Source organism: Lepidochelys kempii, chromosome 6 (assembly GCF_965140285.1).
Source record: "Lepidochelys kempii isolate rLepKem1 chromosome 6, rLepKem1.hap1, whole genome shotgun sequence".
Classification (NCBI taxonomy): domain Eukaryota; kingdom Metazoa; phylum Chordata; order Testudines; family Cheloniidae; genus Lepidochelys; species Lepidochelys kempii.
The window spans coordinates 83,980,324-83,997,178 of NC_136385.1; the positions used below are offsets into that span (position 1 = coordinate 83,980,324).

The 16,855-nt window shown below is 37.8% G+C and overlaps 1 protein-coding gene across 1 annotated transcript in view; it reads left to right on the plus strand.

Moving 5' to 3' along the window:
• SCFD1 (sec1 family domain containing 1) overlaps positions 1 to 14,932 on the plus strand; it is a 124,495-nt gene extending 109,563 nt beyond the window's left edge. The window contains exons 22-25 of the mRNA XM_073348922.1: positions 106 to 139; positions 2,146 to 2,211; positions 13,318 to 13,386; positions 14,691 to 14,932. Coding sequence (XP_073205023.1) covers positions 106 to 139; positions 2,146 to 2,211; positions 13,318 to 13,386; positions 14,691 to 14,714 — 193 coding nt within the window. The 3' untranslated portion in view covers positions 14,715 to 14,932. The remainder of the gene's footprint in view (positions 1 to 105; positions 140 to 2,145; positions 2,212 to 13,317; positions 13,387 to 14,690) is intronic.
• Positions 14,933 to 16,855: the final 1,923 nt, after the last annotated feature.

The following is a 16,855-nucleotide window of genomic DNA, read 5'->3' on the forward strand; positions in this document are numbered from 1 at the left end:
TGCAAATTTTGTGCATATACATATACTCGTTTAATATTTTTATATTTATATCAGTAGTTAAAACCATAATGATTCCATTTATAATGCAATTCATTTTTATTACAGCTCAGTTCCAAGAAACAAAAATCCATTCCAGGAGGTAAGTCATGTAGAAATCATATTTTTTTCCAAATCAGGGTCTATGTATTATAGTATCAGTATTTTTTAAAGTTCCAGTCATTTGATGGTCATGACTTCAGAAAATGGGAGAGTCTGTTTTCAAAATCACTAGTCTAATTATATTCATTATTAATTATACTTAGCAGTTGTGCTGGAGAGCTCCTTTCATCTTCAAAGGGTTGTATAAGCATTAACTACTCCTTACAATACCCCTGCAAGGTAATTATTAGTGATTTAATGATAGAGCCATAATTAGACCACAGCAGTTTTAAACTCCCAGTCCTATACTTAGTCCTTTAGAACACACTACCTCTCTAAATTTAGTCATCCATAAGTCCTTACACACAGCTGAATGCTGCAAAACAGTATTTTTAAGCAATAGTTCCAATAACAACTCAAATTTAATCATTTGCTGCCTTTTTAATTCATTTTCCACAAACATTTGTGGAAAGTGGTAGGGATGTTTTATTTTCACAGTGATGTTTGCTTAAAAAAAAAAAAATCTCATGATTATTTATTTTAACACATTCATGCTAAGATTCGAGGTGAAAATGTTTGAACAGCAATCTTGAAATGTCTTTGGTTTCCCTTCTCTTTTGGTTTGTATTCACTTGGAGACCAAAAACAGTACCATGTGACTTGGCTAACCATACATCATAACTAGCAAATAGTCAAAGTGAATATGTTGCAAATAACTTATAGACGGAAATATGTTCACAGAAAGTATTCAAATAATTTTGAACATTGAACAAATTAGTAAAAATCAATCAGTTCATGGATAATTGATGAATAGTGGGGGAAAAGAGGCTCATAGTTCATCCACCTCTACAGTGTTCTTGAACACAGCCCAGAAAATGTTGCTATTCTTAGGTGGTTTTTAGATTATTATACCTACTAATATTAAATGAGAATCTAAAAGAAAATAAAAAATGGTTAAAATATCTTAATAGTAACAGCAGTGTTAGAAGATAGAGCGTCTTTATCAAATTAATTCTTAACCATTAGTGGAAGTATTTTTAATCGTTGTTAGAAGGCTTATTCCTTTACCCTCTCACTTCCCTGGTCCTTCTCGCATGAACAGAGAGTAACAATACCTGAAGTCCGAAAGTGCAAACAATTTGATGTTTATCAGCGTGAACTTCCAGCAAGCTTACATCCAAGTTCCTTTTTCCTTATTTTCGAATCCCAACTTACTTCCTGTTTGTTCCTAATTTATATAGTAATATTCTTAGCTATACCTTAACCAATCATTTTACTGAAATTTACCTAACCAATCCTAACATATTGTAACATAAGTCTCTAACCAATTATATCCCACTACCCTAATTAACTTATACCTAGCAAAATTAATTATACAGCAGACAGAAACAATTAGAGAACCAGACAAATTAACAATAGAAAAGTGGGAGCCATAAAGATAAAACATACAGAAATGAGGGTTTCACAACCACAAAACCATTGAGAAGTGATTTCTTGCCAGACAGGATGCTATTAAACTACGTTTTCTTTTACCATCTTTATCTGGTGGTGATAGGCATTATTAGGACAGGATTGTATTTCTAACAGCCCAACAGTAAAAATTAGTAACTCATAGACTCAGAGTATTCCATTTTCTTCGATCAAGAAATTATTTGAAATGTCTAAAGCTTCTGAAATGCTAAATTAGATAAGGAAAATTGTACAGCCCTGTTTTGTGTTCTAAGCCAGTAGTTTTCTGTCCCCTAAATTATAGTAATTGCAGTATTGGTAATTCAAGTAATATCCTTAGTAATAGATCCTTTAAGCAGAATTCAGTTTGTAAGATTCACAAGCTGCCCAAATTATTTATTGCTTCATTGTTTGTTTGCTTTTGAAATCTCCATGTAAAAAAAGGGTGCTGTTTAATAAATCTGATTTATGTCTCATTTTTTTATTAAACTCCATATACTATATAGGAATTTGATTGCATATTCTAATTATCTCCTCTTCTATGTGTTTGTGTTTTAGGCAATTGTTTTTGTAGTTGGAGGAGGCAACTACATTGAATATCAAAATCTTGTTGACTACATAAAGGTTAAGTACATTTTGCCAATTATATCCTGTAATTAATTGATTATAATTAATTCTAGCCTATGTAACTTATCTTTTCAATCTTGTAGGAGTTTGTTATATTAAGTTCACCTGGAATGCTTATGTTTATACACGATGTGAAAAAAATTATGTAGAAAAATGATATCAATAGCAAATTTGGGTTTTGGTCTTGAAATGGTGAATGCATATAAGCTCTGACTGCAGTTTTATTACCACTAAACTTGCAGTATAGCTGAGAATTAGCTCATTCTACATTCCTCATTGTTTCACCTTAGAGTAGTGTTTTACATAATAGAGAAATTGAGATCTGTAAATGTAGATGAGATGAATTGATCATTAACCTCATTTCTCTTTGCTGTTCAGAAGCAAGGAAAAAGTATTTTCTAGATAAAATGTTGACCTCATCACTCTTTACAGCTGAAAAGGCTCAAAGAGTAACTGTAATTGTAGAGGAATTACTCAAATATACACTGCAGACAATGTTGTCAAGAGTTCTTCTCAACTGACTGTTGACCATCATCACAGATGCTTTGAGTCACAGTGTAGTTTTCATTTGCAATACATCACTACTAAAATAATATTTGAGGCCTAGTAATTGTCAGAAATATTTAGGGAACAGAGATCTTTATACATAACTGTATTGCCCTGTCAATAGCTTTAATACTGTCAGCTTTGCTAGTCACTAGGAAATATGAAGATCTAGGTAAAAGACCCTGAATTATATGTTTCGTCTCTAAGGTGCCACAAGTACTCCTTTTCTTTTTTCCTGAATTATATGAAATCGTCATATAATATGGTTGGAATACTCTGTGTAGGACATATCCAATCCCCATCGCATTTGATGCTATTTCACAACATTGTTTGATAAATTTGGATTGGTAGTAGTTAAATAAAGCAGTTGTAGCCACCTGTGAGTAAAGATTAGATGCTACTCAGGAATCTTCTTCATTAACTTTAATCTGCATGCATCAAAAGCTCTTATTAGCAAACTGCTCTGCACTTGTAGTCTACTCAGAGCAGGGTCTGCAGATAATGGCATCTTGTTTTACAATAGCCTCATTTTGGTGTGACAGTTTCTAATGCTGAATATATTGCAAACACCAAACAGGCTGTTGAAATACACATGAGGATTAACAGTATAGCAGTAAGTGTGGTGACAGCCCACCTTGAAAGAGTCTTCACTAAAAAATGTATTGAAGTAATTTACCTAGAAAGCTTTATTGGATTGTTTGTATGATTGTGTGCAAGCAACATGACATTTGGCTTTGCCAAAGAACAAACTGTATAGTATAGGAGTGCTTTCCATCTGTACTATATGCTGCAAAGACATGAACTAGCTTCCAGTTGCTTGAGGTTGGAAAAGAGAAATTTTTAAAAAAGTAAAAGTACTGGTTCATGTTGGACTTGCTGGAATACAGGCAATGCTGTTGAATGTGCATCTCAAATGGACAAGTTGTGTCCCACAAGTTGTTGAGAAACAAGCACCAAAACAGCTAATCTTTGGTGAACTAATTGGTGGTGAATGGAGATAAGGTGAATAAAGGAAATATTTTGAAGACACTAAAAAGAATGTCAGGATACTGTAAACGATAATTATAAGAAATGGCAAATGAAGCTATTTGAGGATACTTCATCTTTGCAGTGAAGAGCCTGGACTCCTTCAGAAGGTTAGCAAGGTGGTTCTTTGTGGTATAATGTAAACTTAACTGACTCATTTTACATAATACGTCTTGAATTGGCAAAGCAGATCTTTAGGACTCAGCCCAGTCACTTTCTGCAGAACTAGAGTACAGTAGTGATTAGTTTACCAAAACACTGTGTTCAAGGCTTTCTTCTCAAAAAGAAGCTAGAAACTAGTTTTCAAATAAAAGCTGAGATTCTCCTATACATTTCTACTTACCTCAAATCAAGGGGAGGAGGTGCCACAAATAGGGGTTTTGCTCTGAAGGCTTTGAAAGAAAATGAACTATGTATATTTTCCTCTTAGCTGATTGCTGAAGCCCAGCTAATACCAAAACTGCCAGGCCAACTACTGCTGCCAATCACTTGAAGGATTTGGGAGCAGTTGCTTCCCTGAGAGGTTGCTTCTTTGGAACCATGCTTAAGTTAGTCTGGTGAGAGGATTGGGCTGCTGGCAGAAACTTAGTTTTAGACACTTCAGTTTAAAGCATTAAAGGGGAACCAACTCAAGTGAAGATCACCACAAATGCTCTCAGACACTATTCTGTATGGTTAGCAAATGAAAATGTGTTAAAGAGCAATCAGGCTTCTTGAAAGATAGAGTAGATTCTTAGAGATACACAGCTGGTATATCAATCCACAGATCCTGTACCCCAGAAAAAAGACAATGTTGGAATTACCTGCACTGTACACATTTATCTGTTGAGTACCCCCAGACGTGTCGGAATAAAGTTGCAGGCTAATTAAACCAGTGGTTCTCAAACAGTTGTACACAAGACAAATCAGACTCCTGAAAGTGGTACGGTAGTCTGGAAAGGTTGAGAGCCCCTGAATTAAACCACATCCAGTGTCTCCTGTCCTCCCTTCAGCATAGCCAGACAAGGATTGTTCCTGTCTGAGGAAAGGATAGCTTTGCCTCTCTCATCTTCTGATTTGCCTATAGCAGCATTTACTAAGCTTCAAAAGAAGGTTAAAATCAGCCCTCAGGGATTAAAGAGAATCACAGTAATCTGATGCATATATGGAAATGGAAGAAAAGGTTGCATAAGGTTAATAGGCATAAACACAGCATTTTCCCTAGTATCTTTTTCAACTCCATAAAAAGGCAACTTGTGTTTTCTGTTGTAAAACTTTCTGGTCATAGGCTCTGCAGATCACTAGTCTTGATGATCTATTTAAAAGACAAAATTTTGTGCATTGGGTATTAGTAATAAAGCTCTTAGTCTTAAGCCATTTTAAGGTACTGTATCCCTGTTTACAAGACTGAATGGCATTAAGTTGAAGTCCTTAACTCTGTCAAATAGTATGCTGTATCACAGGAGATTTAGATCCAGTGTAGTTGGAGAACTGAAGGATGACAGTTCTGTTTCATGGCAACTTTGGAGGTTTTGAAATGTTTCATTCTGCACTGGAATGAAAACAAAGCCTTTTGTTTGTTTTTGAAAAAGCAGAATTGTTGAAATGTCCATTTCTCAGTCAAAATATGAACTGTTTGGTAAGGTGTGGATGAGGTCTGGTGTTGAGGGCACTGGTTTGGGATGTGGGAGACTCAGGTTTAAGTCCCTGAACCTGCCTGATTCAGGGTTTTTCATCCTAGATTAATCAGACAGAGCAGGGACTTTGAACAGGGTCTCCCATATCCCAGGCTAGTACCCTAAACATGAGTCTATGGAATGGGCCTCTGTATCTCTACCTATCCAACAAAAACTTCATCAAAACTGATATGTCTGTGTGAAAAATTTCGGCTTTGATGGATCAGCATACAGTACGACAAAACTTTATTTTGCTGAAAATATTCTGATTAGCTCTACTGTATGTTCATTCAAACAGCTGTTGCATTGCTAAATACATAGTGTGTTTAAAGAACTACAGCCAGACTCAAGTTGAACAAAATTAGGAGTAAATTTTCCAAATTGCACTTGCACAATTACCCATGTGTATACATGTCTTATTTAAGGTTCTCTGAATGCAAAACAAATGAAGTTACACAAGCAGTTTAGTGTCTATGCAAATTAGACCTCAAATAGTCACACTTGCTGTTACAGTTTTGAAAATTTTGACCCTAATATTTTGTTAGAATGTTATTCAAATCCTGCATAAATACCATTTATTTCTTAGAATCCTATTCAAATCCTGCATAAATACCATTTATTTCTTTCCAGTCATTCCAAATTGTCTTTGTAAATGGAAGTATTATTCTCTAAGACTTTCTTCTTCTACTCTTCTGTCTGAGTCATTCATTGATACTTCAATCTAATATTTATAGAATCAGAACTCATCAGCACGGAAGAAATGTTGATGTCCCAAACCCAGGACTGTGGCACCACTGGCAACATGACAACTGTAATTTTAAACAAGTGTGTTTTGAGGTGGTTCTTTGGCTAGATGCAGACGTGTATTCGAAGTAGATGTTTGCACACTGGAGCCTTTTGTCCAGCAGGACCCGCAGAGGTGAGGCACTCACACCTCATGCTTGTAGCTTGCCTATAAGAGGCAGCGCTGCCTCGACCCCACTCAGTTCCTTCTTACCTCCTGTCAGGTATAGTCGGAGCTCTGTGAGGCTGTTGCTACAACCTCACAAATTTGTAGCCTCATACAGGATCATTGCTGCACCCTGCTCCAGTGATCAGCTCTCTGTACCTTGTGGCATGGCTGCTGCATGGCTTAGAGAGGAGGAAGGGTGTTGTTTGGAGGCTGTCCAACAGGTCCTACTAAACAGCAGGAAACCTTCCACTAGAATGACCTACAGGGCAAAGTGGAAGAGATTTTCTGCATGGTCCTTGGCCCATCAGTCCCATCCAATGGAGACTTCCATCCAGGACATTCTGTAGCACCTTTAGGAATTGGGCCAAATATTGGCATTTCATCCCCGTATCCAGGGGAAATCTGTTTTCTCCAATGCAATGGTGACAAAATTCCTGAGAGCTCTCCTCCGCCTGCTTACTCCAGTCAGAAAGCTGCCCCCCTTGTGGGACCTGAACATGGTTTTAGCAGCTATAATGGGGCCTCCATTTGAGCCCCTTGCTTCCTGCCTGCTGCCCCTCTTGTCTCAGAAGACTGCATTCTTGATAGCTATTACCTCTGCCAGGGGGGTATAAGAGTTGTAGGTCCTGATGGTCGGGCAGTTCTCCAGGGACAAGGTGATGCTTCAGCCACACCAAAGTTTGTATCCAAGGTGGTATCTCAGTTCACCTGAACCAAGTGATGTATTTACCAGTATTTTTCCCCAATTTGCATTAGAATCATAGAATATCAGGGTTGGAAAGGACCTCAGGAGGTCATCTAGTCCAACCCCCTGCTCAAAGCAGGACGGATCCCCAATTAAATCATCCCATCCAGAGCTTTGTCAAGCCTGACCTTAAAAACTTCTAAGGAAGGAGATTCCACCACTTCCCTAGGTAACGCATTCCAGTGTTTCACCACCCTCCTAGTGAAAAAGGTTTTCCTAATATCCAACCTAAATCTCCCACACTGCAACTTGAGACCATTACTCCTTGTTCTGTCATCCGCTACCACTGAGAACAGTCTAGAGCCATCCTCTTTGGAACCCCCTTTCAGGTAGTTGAAAGCAGCTATCAAATCCCCCCTCATTCTTCTCTTCCGTAGACTAAACATCCCCAGTTCCCTCAGCCTCTCTTCATAACTCATGTGTTCCAGTCTCCTAATCATTTTTGTTGCCCTCTGCTGGACTCTTTCCAATTTTTCCACATGCTTCTTGTAGTGTGGGGCCCAAAACTGGACACAGTACTCCACATGAGGCCTCACCAATGGCCTCCATACGCTAGATGTTAGATACTGTCTATCCTTGCATCTGAACAGTTTCATGTTTCGTCTCATAGATATTTTTATTTATCTGACATATTTAGGTCAGAAGGGACCATTATGATCATCTAGTCTGACCTCCTGCACAATGCAGGCCACAGAATTTCACCCACCACTCCTACAAAAAAAAACCTCACACCTATATCTGTGCTATTGAAGTCCTCAAATCGTAGTTTAAAGACTTCAAGGAGCAGAGAATCCTCCAGCAAGTGACCCATGCCCCATGCTACAGAGGAAGGTGAAAAACCTCCAGGGCCTCTTCCAATCTGCCCTGGAGGAAAATTCCTTCCCAACCCCAAATATGGCGATCAGCTAAACCCTGAGCATATGGGCAAGATTCATCAGCCAGATACTACAGAAAATTCTTTCCTGGGTAACTCGGATCTCACCCCATCTAATAGCCCATCACAGGCCATTGGGCCTATTTACCATGAATATTTAATTACCAAAACCATGTTATCCCATCATACCATCTCCTCCATAAACTTATCGAGTTTAATCTTAAAGCCAGATAGATTTTTTGCCCCCACTGCTTCCCTTGGAAGGCTATTCCAAAACTTCACTCCTCTGATGGTTAAAAACCTTCGTCTAATTTCTAGTCTAAATTTCCTAGTGGCCAGTTTATATCCATTTGTTCTTGTGTCCACATTGGTACTGAGCTTAAATAATTCCTCTCCCTCTCCAGTATTTATCCCTCTGATATATTTATAGAGAGCAATCATATCTCCCCTCAACCTTCTTTTAGTTAGGCTAAACAAGCCAAGCTCCCTGAGTCTCCTTTCATAAGACAAGTTTTCCATTCCTCGGATCATCCTAGTAGCCCTTCTCTGTACCTGTTCCAGTTTGAATTCATCCTTCTTAAACATGGGAGTCCAGAACTGCACATAGTATTCCAGGTGAGGTCTCACCAGTGCCTTGTATAACGGTACTAAAACCTCCTTATCCCTACTGGAAATACCTCTCCTGATGCATCCCAAGACCGCATTAGCTTTTTTCACAGCCATATCATATTGGCGGCTCATAGTCATCCTATGATTAACCAATACTCCAAGGTCCTTTTCCCCTTCCGTTACTTCTAATTGATGCGTCCCTAGCTTATAACTACAATTTTGTTATTAATCCCTAAATGCATGACCTTACACTTCTCACTATTAAATTTCATCCTATTACTATTTCTCCAGTTTACAAGGTCATCCAGATCCTCCTGTAGGGTATCCCTGTCCTTCTCTAAATTGGCAATACCTCCCAGCTTTGTATCATCCGCAAACTTTATTAGCACACTCCCACTTTTTGTGCCAAGGTCAGTAATAAAAAGATTAAATAAGATTGGTCCCAAAACCGATCCTTGAGGAACTCCACTGGTAACCTCCCTCCAGCCTGACAGTTCACCTTTCAGTAGGACCCGTTGTAGTCTCCCCTTTAACCAATTCCTTATCCACCTTTCAATTTTCCTATTGATCCCCATCTTATCCAATTTAACTAATAATTCCCCATGTGGCACAGTATCAAATGCCTTACTAAAATCTAGGTAAATTAGATCCACTACGTTTCCTTTGTCTAAAAAATCTATTACTTTCTCAAGGAAGGAGATCAGGTTGGTTTGGCACGATCTACCTTTTGTAAAACCATGTTGTATTTTGTCCCATTTACCATTGACTTCAATGTCCTTAACTACCTTCTCCTTCAAAATTTTTTCCAAGACCTTGCATACTACAGATGTCAAACTAACAGGCCTATAATTACCCGGATCACCTTTTTTCCCTTTCTTAAAAATAGAAACTATGTTAGCAATTCTCCAATCATACGGTACAACCCCTGAGTTTACAGATTCATTAAAAATTCTTGCTAATGGGCTTGCAATTTCTTGTGCCAATTCCTTTAATATTCTTGGATGAAGATTATCTGGGCCCCCCGATTTAGTCCCATTAAGCTGTTTGAGTTTCGCTTCTACCTCAAATATAGTAATGTCTACCTCCATATCCTCATTCCCATTTATCATGCTACCATTATCCCTAAGATCCTCTTTAGTCTTATTAAAGACTGAGGCAAAGTATTTGTTTAGATATTGGGCCATGCCTAAATTATCCTTGACCTCCACTCCATCCTCAGTGTTTAGCGGTCCCACTTCTTCTTTCTTTGTTTTCTTCTTATTTATATGACTACAGAACCTTTTACTATTGGTTTTAATTCCCTTTGCAAGGTCCAACTCTACTTGACTTTTAGCCTGTCTCACTTTATCCCTACGTGTTCTGACCTCAATAAGGTAGCTTTCCTTGCTGATCCCTCCCTTCTTCCACTCCCTATATGATTTCTGCTTTTTCTTAATCACCTCTCTGAGATGCTTGCTCATCCAGCTTGATCTACAACTCCTGCCTATGAATTTTTTCCCCTTACTTGGGATGCAGGCTTCCGATAGCTTCTGCAGCTTTGATTTAAAATAATCCCAGGCCTCCTCTACCTTTAGATCCATAAATTCTTCAGTCCAATCCACTTCCCTAACTAATTTCCTTAATTTTTGAAAGTCAGCCCTTTTGAAATCAAAAACCCTAGCTGCAGATTTATTTTTATTACTCCTTCCATTCAGTTTGAACTGAATTAGCTCATGATCACTTGAGCCAAGATTATCCCCTACAACCATTTCTTCTATGAGGTCCTCACTACTCACCAAAACCAAATCTAAAATGGCATCCCCTCTAGTTGGTTCAGCAACTACTTGGTGAAGGAATCCATCAGCTATCGCATCTAGGAAAATGTGAGCCCTATTATTATTACTAGCACTCGTCCTCCAGTCTATATCTGGGAAGTTAAAGTCTCCCATGATCACAGTTTCCATTAGTATTTACTTCATCAAAAACATTAAAGAGGGCTCTACCCATATCCAAATTAGATCCCGGCAGTCTATAGCACACCCCAAGCACTATCCCAGGGGAGGCTCTAATAGTTTTCTTCCCCAATTTAATTTTTGCCCAGACGGACTCAGTCATATCCATTTCATCGCTTCTTATTTTTTTACATTCTATCTCATCATTGATATACAGTGCTACTCCACCACCTTTACCTTTATTTCTGTCTTTCCTAAACAGCACATACCCTTCAATACCTGTAGCCCAGTCACGACTACTATTCCACCAGGTCTCTGTTATCCCTATAATGTCTGGTTTCACTTCCTCCAGCAGTAGCTCTAGTTCCTCCATTTTGTTACCTAGGCTCCTCGCATTAGTGTACAAACATCTTAATTTTTGCTGTTTGGCCTCAGTCACATTCTGTACCCTATTAGGCACGGTCATTTTATTACCAGTATAACCTATTAGACTGGTATCTACACTGCCCTTCCTCCTACCCACGGCTGTATCCTTTCTTACTTCATTTTCTTTCCTCTCAATGCTAAATTCTGGCGGGGAGATTACCTGGACATCTCCCAACCATCTCCCCCTAATGCCTCATCTGTTTATATCATATTCGGACCACACAAAGGGACAGGCAGTCTCTGCGCAGAACGTCGCTAGATGGACAACGTTTTGCATCAAGTGTACATATGAGATGGCCTTGGCTATGCCTCTTCAGCGGATACGGATGCATTTGATGAGACCACAAGCAACATCTGTGGCATTCCTTAATGGCATTTCCATATTGGACATTTGTAGTGTGGCCACGTGGTTGTCTGTACACACATTTATGGACCATTATGCAATCACTGCTTCTTCCAGAACAGACGCTAATATCAGAAGAGCAGTCCTTGCTTAGGTAGACTCTGGACATTCAGTGCAAAGGAACTGAGGGGGGGTCAGCGTGGCACTGCCTCATATAGCCAGGGGAGGGGCTACAGGCATGAGTGCCACCCTTCTATGGGTACTGCTAGGCAAAAGACTCTGGCGCACGCACACTCCTACTTGGAATACACGTCTACATCACATCTATCACATCTCAAAGAACCGCAGTTACAACAAGTAGCCGTTTTATTTGAAAGCTAGATCAAAAGCACTAAACTCACAGGTATTGTAGTTCTCTATGGAACAGAAACAACACAGGGTAGAAGCCGTGCAAATTTCCTTGCAGTGCTTCACCAATGATCCACAACTCTTCCTTCTTAGAGACTATATCTGGAGTAATCAGTTCTCCAGAGCTATTAATCTTTTATTCTCTAGTAAGAATGCCCTTTTTGGAAATGTTTATGATGTGGGCATATGTCTATAAGGAACCGTGTTGAGACCCAAACTCATCTCAAAAAAGCCACCAAACTGCTTTCAAATAACAATAAATTTGATGACAATGTCAGTGATCAGACTAGTGAGCTATATTTCAGCTAATGACATAGTTTAAAAGGTTCTTCATTCCATTATATTCGTTACTATAAGACTTGCAGTACCCCCAAAGAAAGAGACATGCAAATACACATTGAATGCCCAGTGTCTTTAACTAGTTAACTCTCTCTGGAAGACATATTTTGTTATCTCCCTGTCTTTAAAAAAAACATAAAATGTTTTAGCAAGGTGCCAGGCTGCCTCCTCCCTAAGGTTTGGCACACCACTCTTTCTTCAGACAGCCAGTGTAGACCTACATGTTTTCGTAGGTGGCAAACAACATTTTGAGGTGAACCCCTCCTCCTCGTCACTGTAAATAGGATATAAAGTGAGAAAAAGCAAAATAACATCAACACAGTTATTTAAAAATACTGGAGGATCTCAAATCTGCACTTGTGGGTCTAGTTTTTGAAGGGATTTGGTTAACAGTTTAATACTGGAAATATTTTCTCTTTGTTTCTATATTTCGTATATATTTTATATTAGCATTTTGGAGGTGAAAAAATCAGATGATTTTTCAGACTTAGAAACTATGAGGAAAATATTGCTGGAACAAAAACAATTTATAGTCGCTGCAATTTGAAAATTTTTTATCCAAAGTTACTGTATTTAAATGAGCAAGACTTGTGTAGTAGATTGGCATAAGTGTGGTGCCTCTGGTTTTGGGTAAAGGATTTTATCGTCAATGTATTATGGTATTAGACTTTTCCCTGTCATGCAATGGGCTGTAGATTGGGGGTTTTAGGCTGTACTGTAATACAAATAATAATGCATTGCTACCATTCCTATAATATTATAAAACAAGGATGTATGTTTTTTCTGTGGGAGCTTGGGAGGAAGCCCTTCGGATGGAGATTTTATATCCTTTTAAAAGTTGTAACAAAGGATTGGCAATTAGATTCTGAGCTCGTCTGTATGGGAGGCTGGTCCTGATTAATTGGTCCTGATTAATTAATTAGGGTGCTTTAAATTCACACCCTACCTTAACCCAAATTAATTTCCCAGTTTAGACAGCCCTCTATTGATTTACGTGTGTGAAGAATGCCTCATTTTTCACTGCTTTCTGACTTTGTCCCATCATTTCCGCATTTCTTCCACTTAATCAGCATTGTTTATTTTCTTGTGAGGCATTTACTTTTCCTACCTTGATCAGCAACATATGTTTTATACTAGAAGAACAAGTTCCTCAAATGATTTTGACTGCTAAAGTTGTTTTGTACACAACTAGTTAATCACCCACGTTGTTTTATTAAAACTGATCTCTCCTTATCTTTTCTTTGCACAGGGCAAACAAGGCAAACATGTCTTATATGGCTGCAGTGAACTTTTTAATGCTGCACAGTTTATAAAACAGGTAAGTTACCACTAATATCATTTTAAATTTTCAGTATTTTGAGTTAATTGCCTTAATATCCCATTGCTGATTTTGTTGGATTCAGTTGTAGAAAGTGAACTATTTTAAACACTTAAACGCAAATTGAAATATAGATCAACTGGTAAAAGTAAAAAAAAAACTTCTAATAAAATTTAAGAAGCCTGAGTTGTAAATGTGTATTTAGCAAGTACACATATAACAGATTAATATGGTTTGTAATTAAGTATGCTTTAATTAAATGTCTCTGAATAACATAAACTGTTATGGAGAAGAGGGATTGATTTCACAGAACTCTTCCAAATTCGCATGTCAATCCATATTATCTGTTGAAATACCCCAAGAGGGTAAACACCTCATCTGACACTGTTTTGAAAGCTTTGGCTTAAGCTTTGCACATTTAGGTTTTGTCTATACTACCAGGGTAAGTCGACCTAAGTTACACTACTCCAGCTACGTGAATAACGTAACTGGAGTCAACATAGCTTAGTTCGATTTACCGCGGTGTCTATACCTTGCTGTGTCGACAGGAGACGCTCTCCCATCAACTTACTTTACTCTTCTCATTCCGGTGGAGTACCAGAGTTGACCAGAGAGCGCTCTGCAGTCGATTTAGCAGGTCTTTACTAGACCTGTTAAATTGACTCCCGGTGCATCAATCGCAGCAGCGTGCCTGACCTTGAGAGTGCTACACCCATGAACTGCAGTGGGAGTTGCAGGTCCCCCATACCTTTTGGAATAAGCCCTTAAATGACAGTGAGACTTAATTAACAATAATATCAATTTCTCCGCACTCCTTTCCAACGATGTACAACTGCTCAGCCTAGTTGACATTGTTGAGCATTTCTTAGCACTTCAGTGCCTCCCATCACCTATATTTCTTCCTTTGTTAGTCATTTCATGGTAGTTAAAGCAAATCAATTGGTATTTAAATACATCTGGCACAACTAAGCACATTCTTACCGCATAGGGATGAGAGTACTTAGTGTACACTATTAAGCCAACAGCTCTGTACTCAACTGTATGACTATAGATTTTTCTTTTTATGAAAGATTGGTTTTTTTAGTAGACATTCCAGAGCTATTCATTTTTATTGTACTTTCAGGAAAAAATAAACCAATGCTTTTTATACTTTACATTTTTCTCTTAACTAGCATGCTTTTATTTGTAAACAGCAACCAAATATTGTGACAAAACCAAAAATTTGCGCTTTAAACTGAATTATTGGGCTAAAAAATAATACTGGCAATGTGATTTTTTTTTCTTTTGTCTCTCTTTGTATTTAGCTGTCCCAACTTGGGCAGAAATAGGACTGAAAAACACCATTATTTGAAACTACCTGGCAATTTGGAAGTGTGAAGAAAAACATCATGACAACAATCAGCTGACACCTTCATATCTATAACCTTGTTATAACATTAAAACTTAAACCGTTCCATTAATCTGATAATTTTGAAGGAAGGCCTGTACTTAACATAGTATATACGAATAACAAAATTACATTTCAGAAAATAAAACTTAATCTATATTCTGTCTGCTGCTACATTTCTGTGGTTGGTGCATTTTACATTTTCAGATTGCAAATGTGTGTAATTGTGGTATGTCTGGGACTTCAGTGCAGTAGAAAGTGTAGTATATGCAAGGCCTACATGCAGATAATAGTATTTATCAGGTACCATATGTATTCCTTAGTTCTTGTTACAGTAATTGACACAACCATTTTAAACAAAAATTCAAAAATTAAGAGAAAATTGCTTTAACTTATAGAAATATGTTCTCCTCTTGAAAGCCAGACTATCTTTGTTAGAAAATGGAAGAAGACAAAACTGCATTTTTAGGCCTGTATGCTTATCAGCGGAAAATTCCAGTAACAATGCCACAAGACTAGGAAATAGCAAAAATCATAAGAACCTCATGGATATGTTTTGTAGAACCCAAATTAATTTTTCAGAACCAGTTATAAATGATAATTGTTTTAAATGTTTTTAAGCATTTCATAAGAACATAAGAATTGCCATAGTGAATCAGATCAGTGGTCCATCTGGACTACCTTCCCTCTCCTACAGTGGCCTGAATCAGATATTTCAGAAGAAGGTGCAACAAGCTCTGCAGAAAATGGTTATGTCATAAATCTACCCTACACAAAGTTTGTGTTTCTAACCTGTGATAGAGATCAGTTTGTGCCCTGAAATATGTGAATTTATAAAACTGTAATATTTCTTCTTATAACTTCAGATATTCTTGTCATCCATATAAATACCCAGTTCTTTTTTTTAATTTTAGACTCAATATTTTGTACCAAAGGGTTCTGCTGGTTAATTGTGCCTTGTATAAAAAATAGGGCTGTTGATTAATTGCAGTTAACTCATGTGATTAACTCAAAAAAATTAATGGCAGTTAAAAAAATTAATCATGATTAAACGGTTTTAATTGCACTGTTAAACAATAGAGTACCGATTGAAATTTATTAAATATTTGTGGAAAATTTTCTACATTTTCAAATATATTGATTTCAATTACAACACAGAATACAAAGTGTACAGTGCTCATTTTATATTATTATATTTGCTTACAAATATTTGCACTGTAAAAATAACAGAGTTTTTTTCAGTTCACCTCATACAAGTACTGTACTGCAGTCTCTCTTTTGTGAAAGTGCAATTTACAAATATAAATTTTTTTTTGTTACGTAACTCCACTCCAAAACAAAACAATGTAAAACTTTAGAACCTACAAGTCTACTCAGTCCTACTTCTTATTCAGCCAGTCGCTAAGACAAACAAGTTCGTTTACATTTACAGGAGATAATGCTGCCCGCTTCAAATTTACAAAGTCACCTGAAAATGAAAACAGGCATTCACGTGGCAGTTTTGTAGCCAGACTTGCAAGGTATTTACCTGCCAGATGTGCTAAACATTCATATTTCCCTCATCGTTCGGCCACCATTCCAGAGGACATGCTTTCATGCTGATGACGCTCATTAAAAGAAAATGTGTTATTTAAATTTGTGACTGCACACCTTGGGGGAGAATTGTATGTCTCTGGCTCTGTTTTACCCACAGTCTGCTGTTTATTTCGTGTTATAACAGTCTCGGATGATGACCCAGCATACGTTGTTCATTTTAAGAACACTTTCACTGCAGATTTGACAAAATGCAAAGAAGGTACCAATATGAGATTTCTAAAGATAGCTACAGCACTCGACCCAAGATTTAAGAATCTGAAGTGCCTTCCAAAATCTGAGAAGGATGAGGTGTGGAGCATGCTTTCAGAAATCTTGAAGGACCAACACTCCAATGTGGAAACTACAGAACCCGAACCACCAAAAATGAAAATGGACCTTCTGCTGGTGGCATCTGATTAAGATGACGAAAATGAACATGCATTGGTCCGCACTGCTTTGGATTGTTATTGAGCAAAACCCATCATCAGCATGGACACATGTACTCTG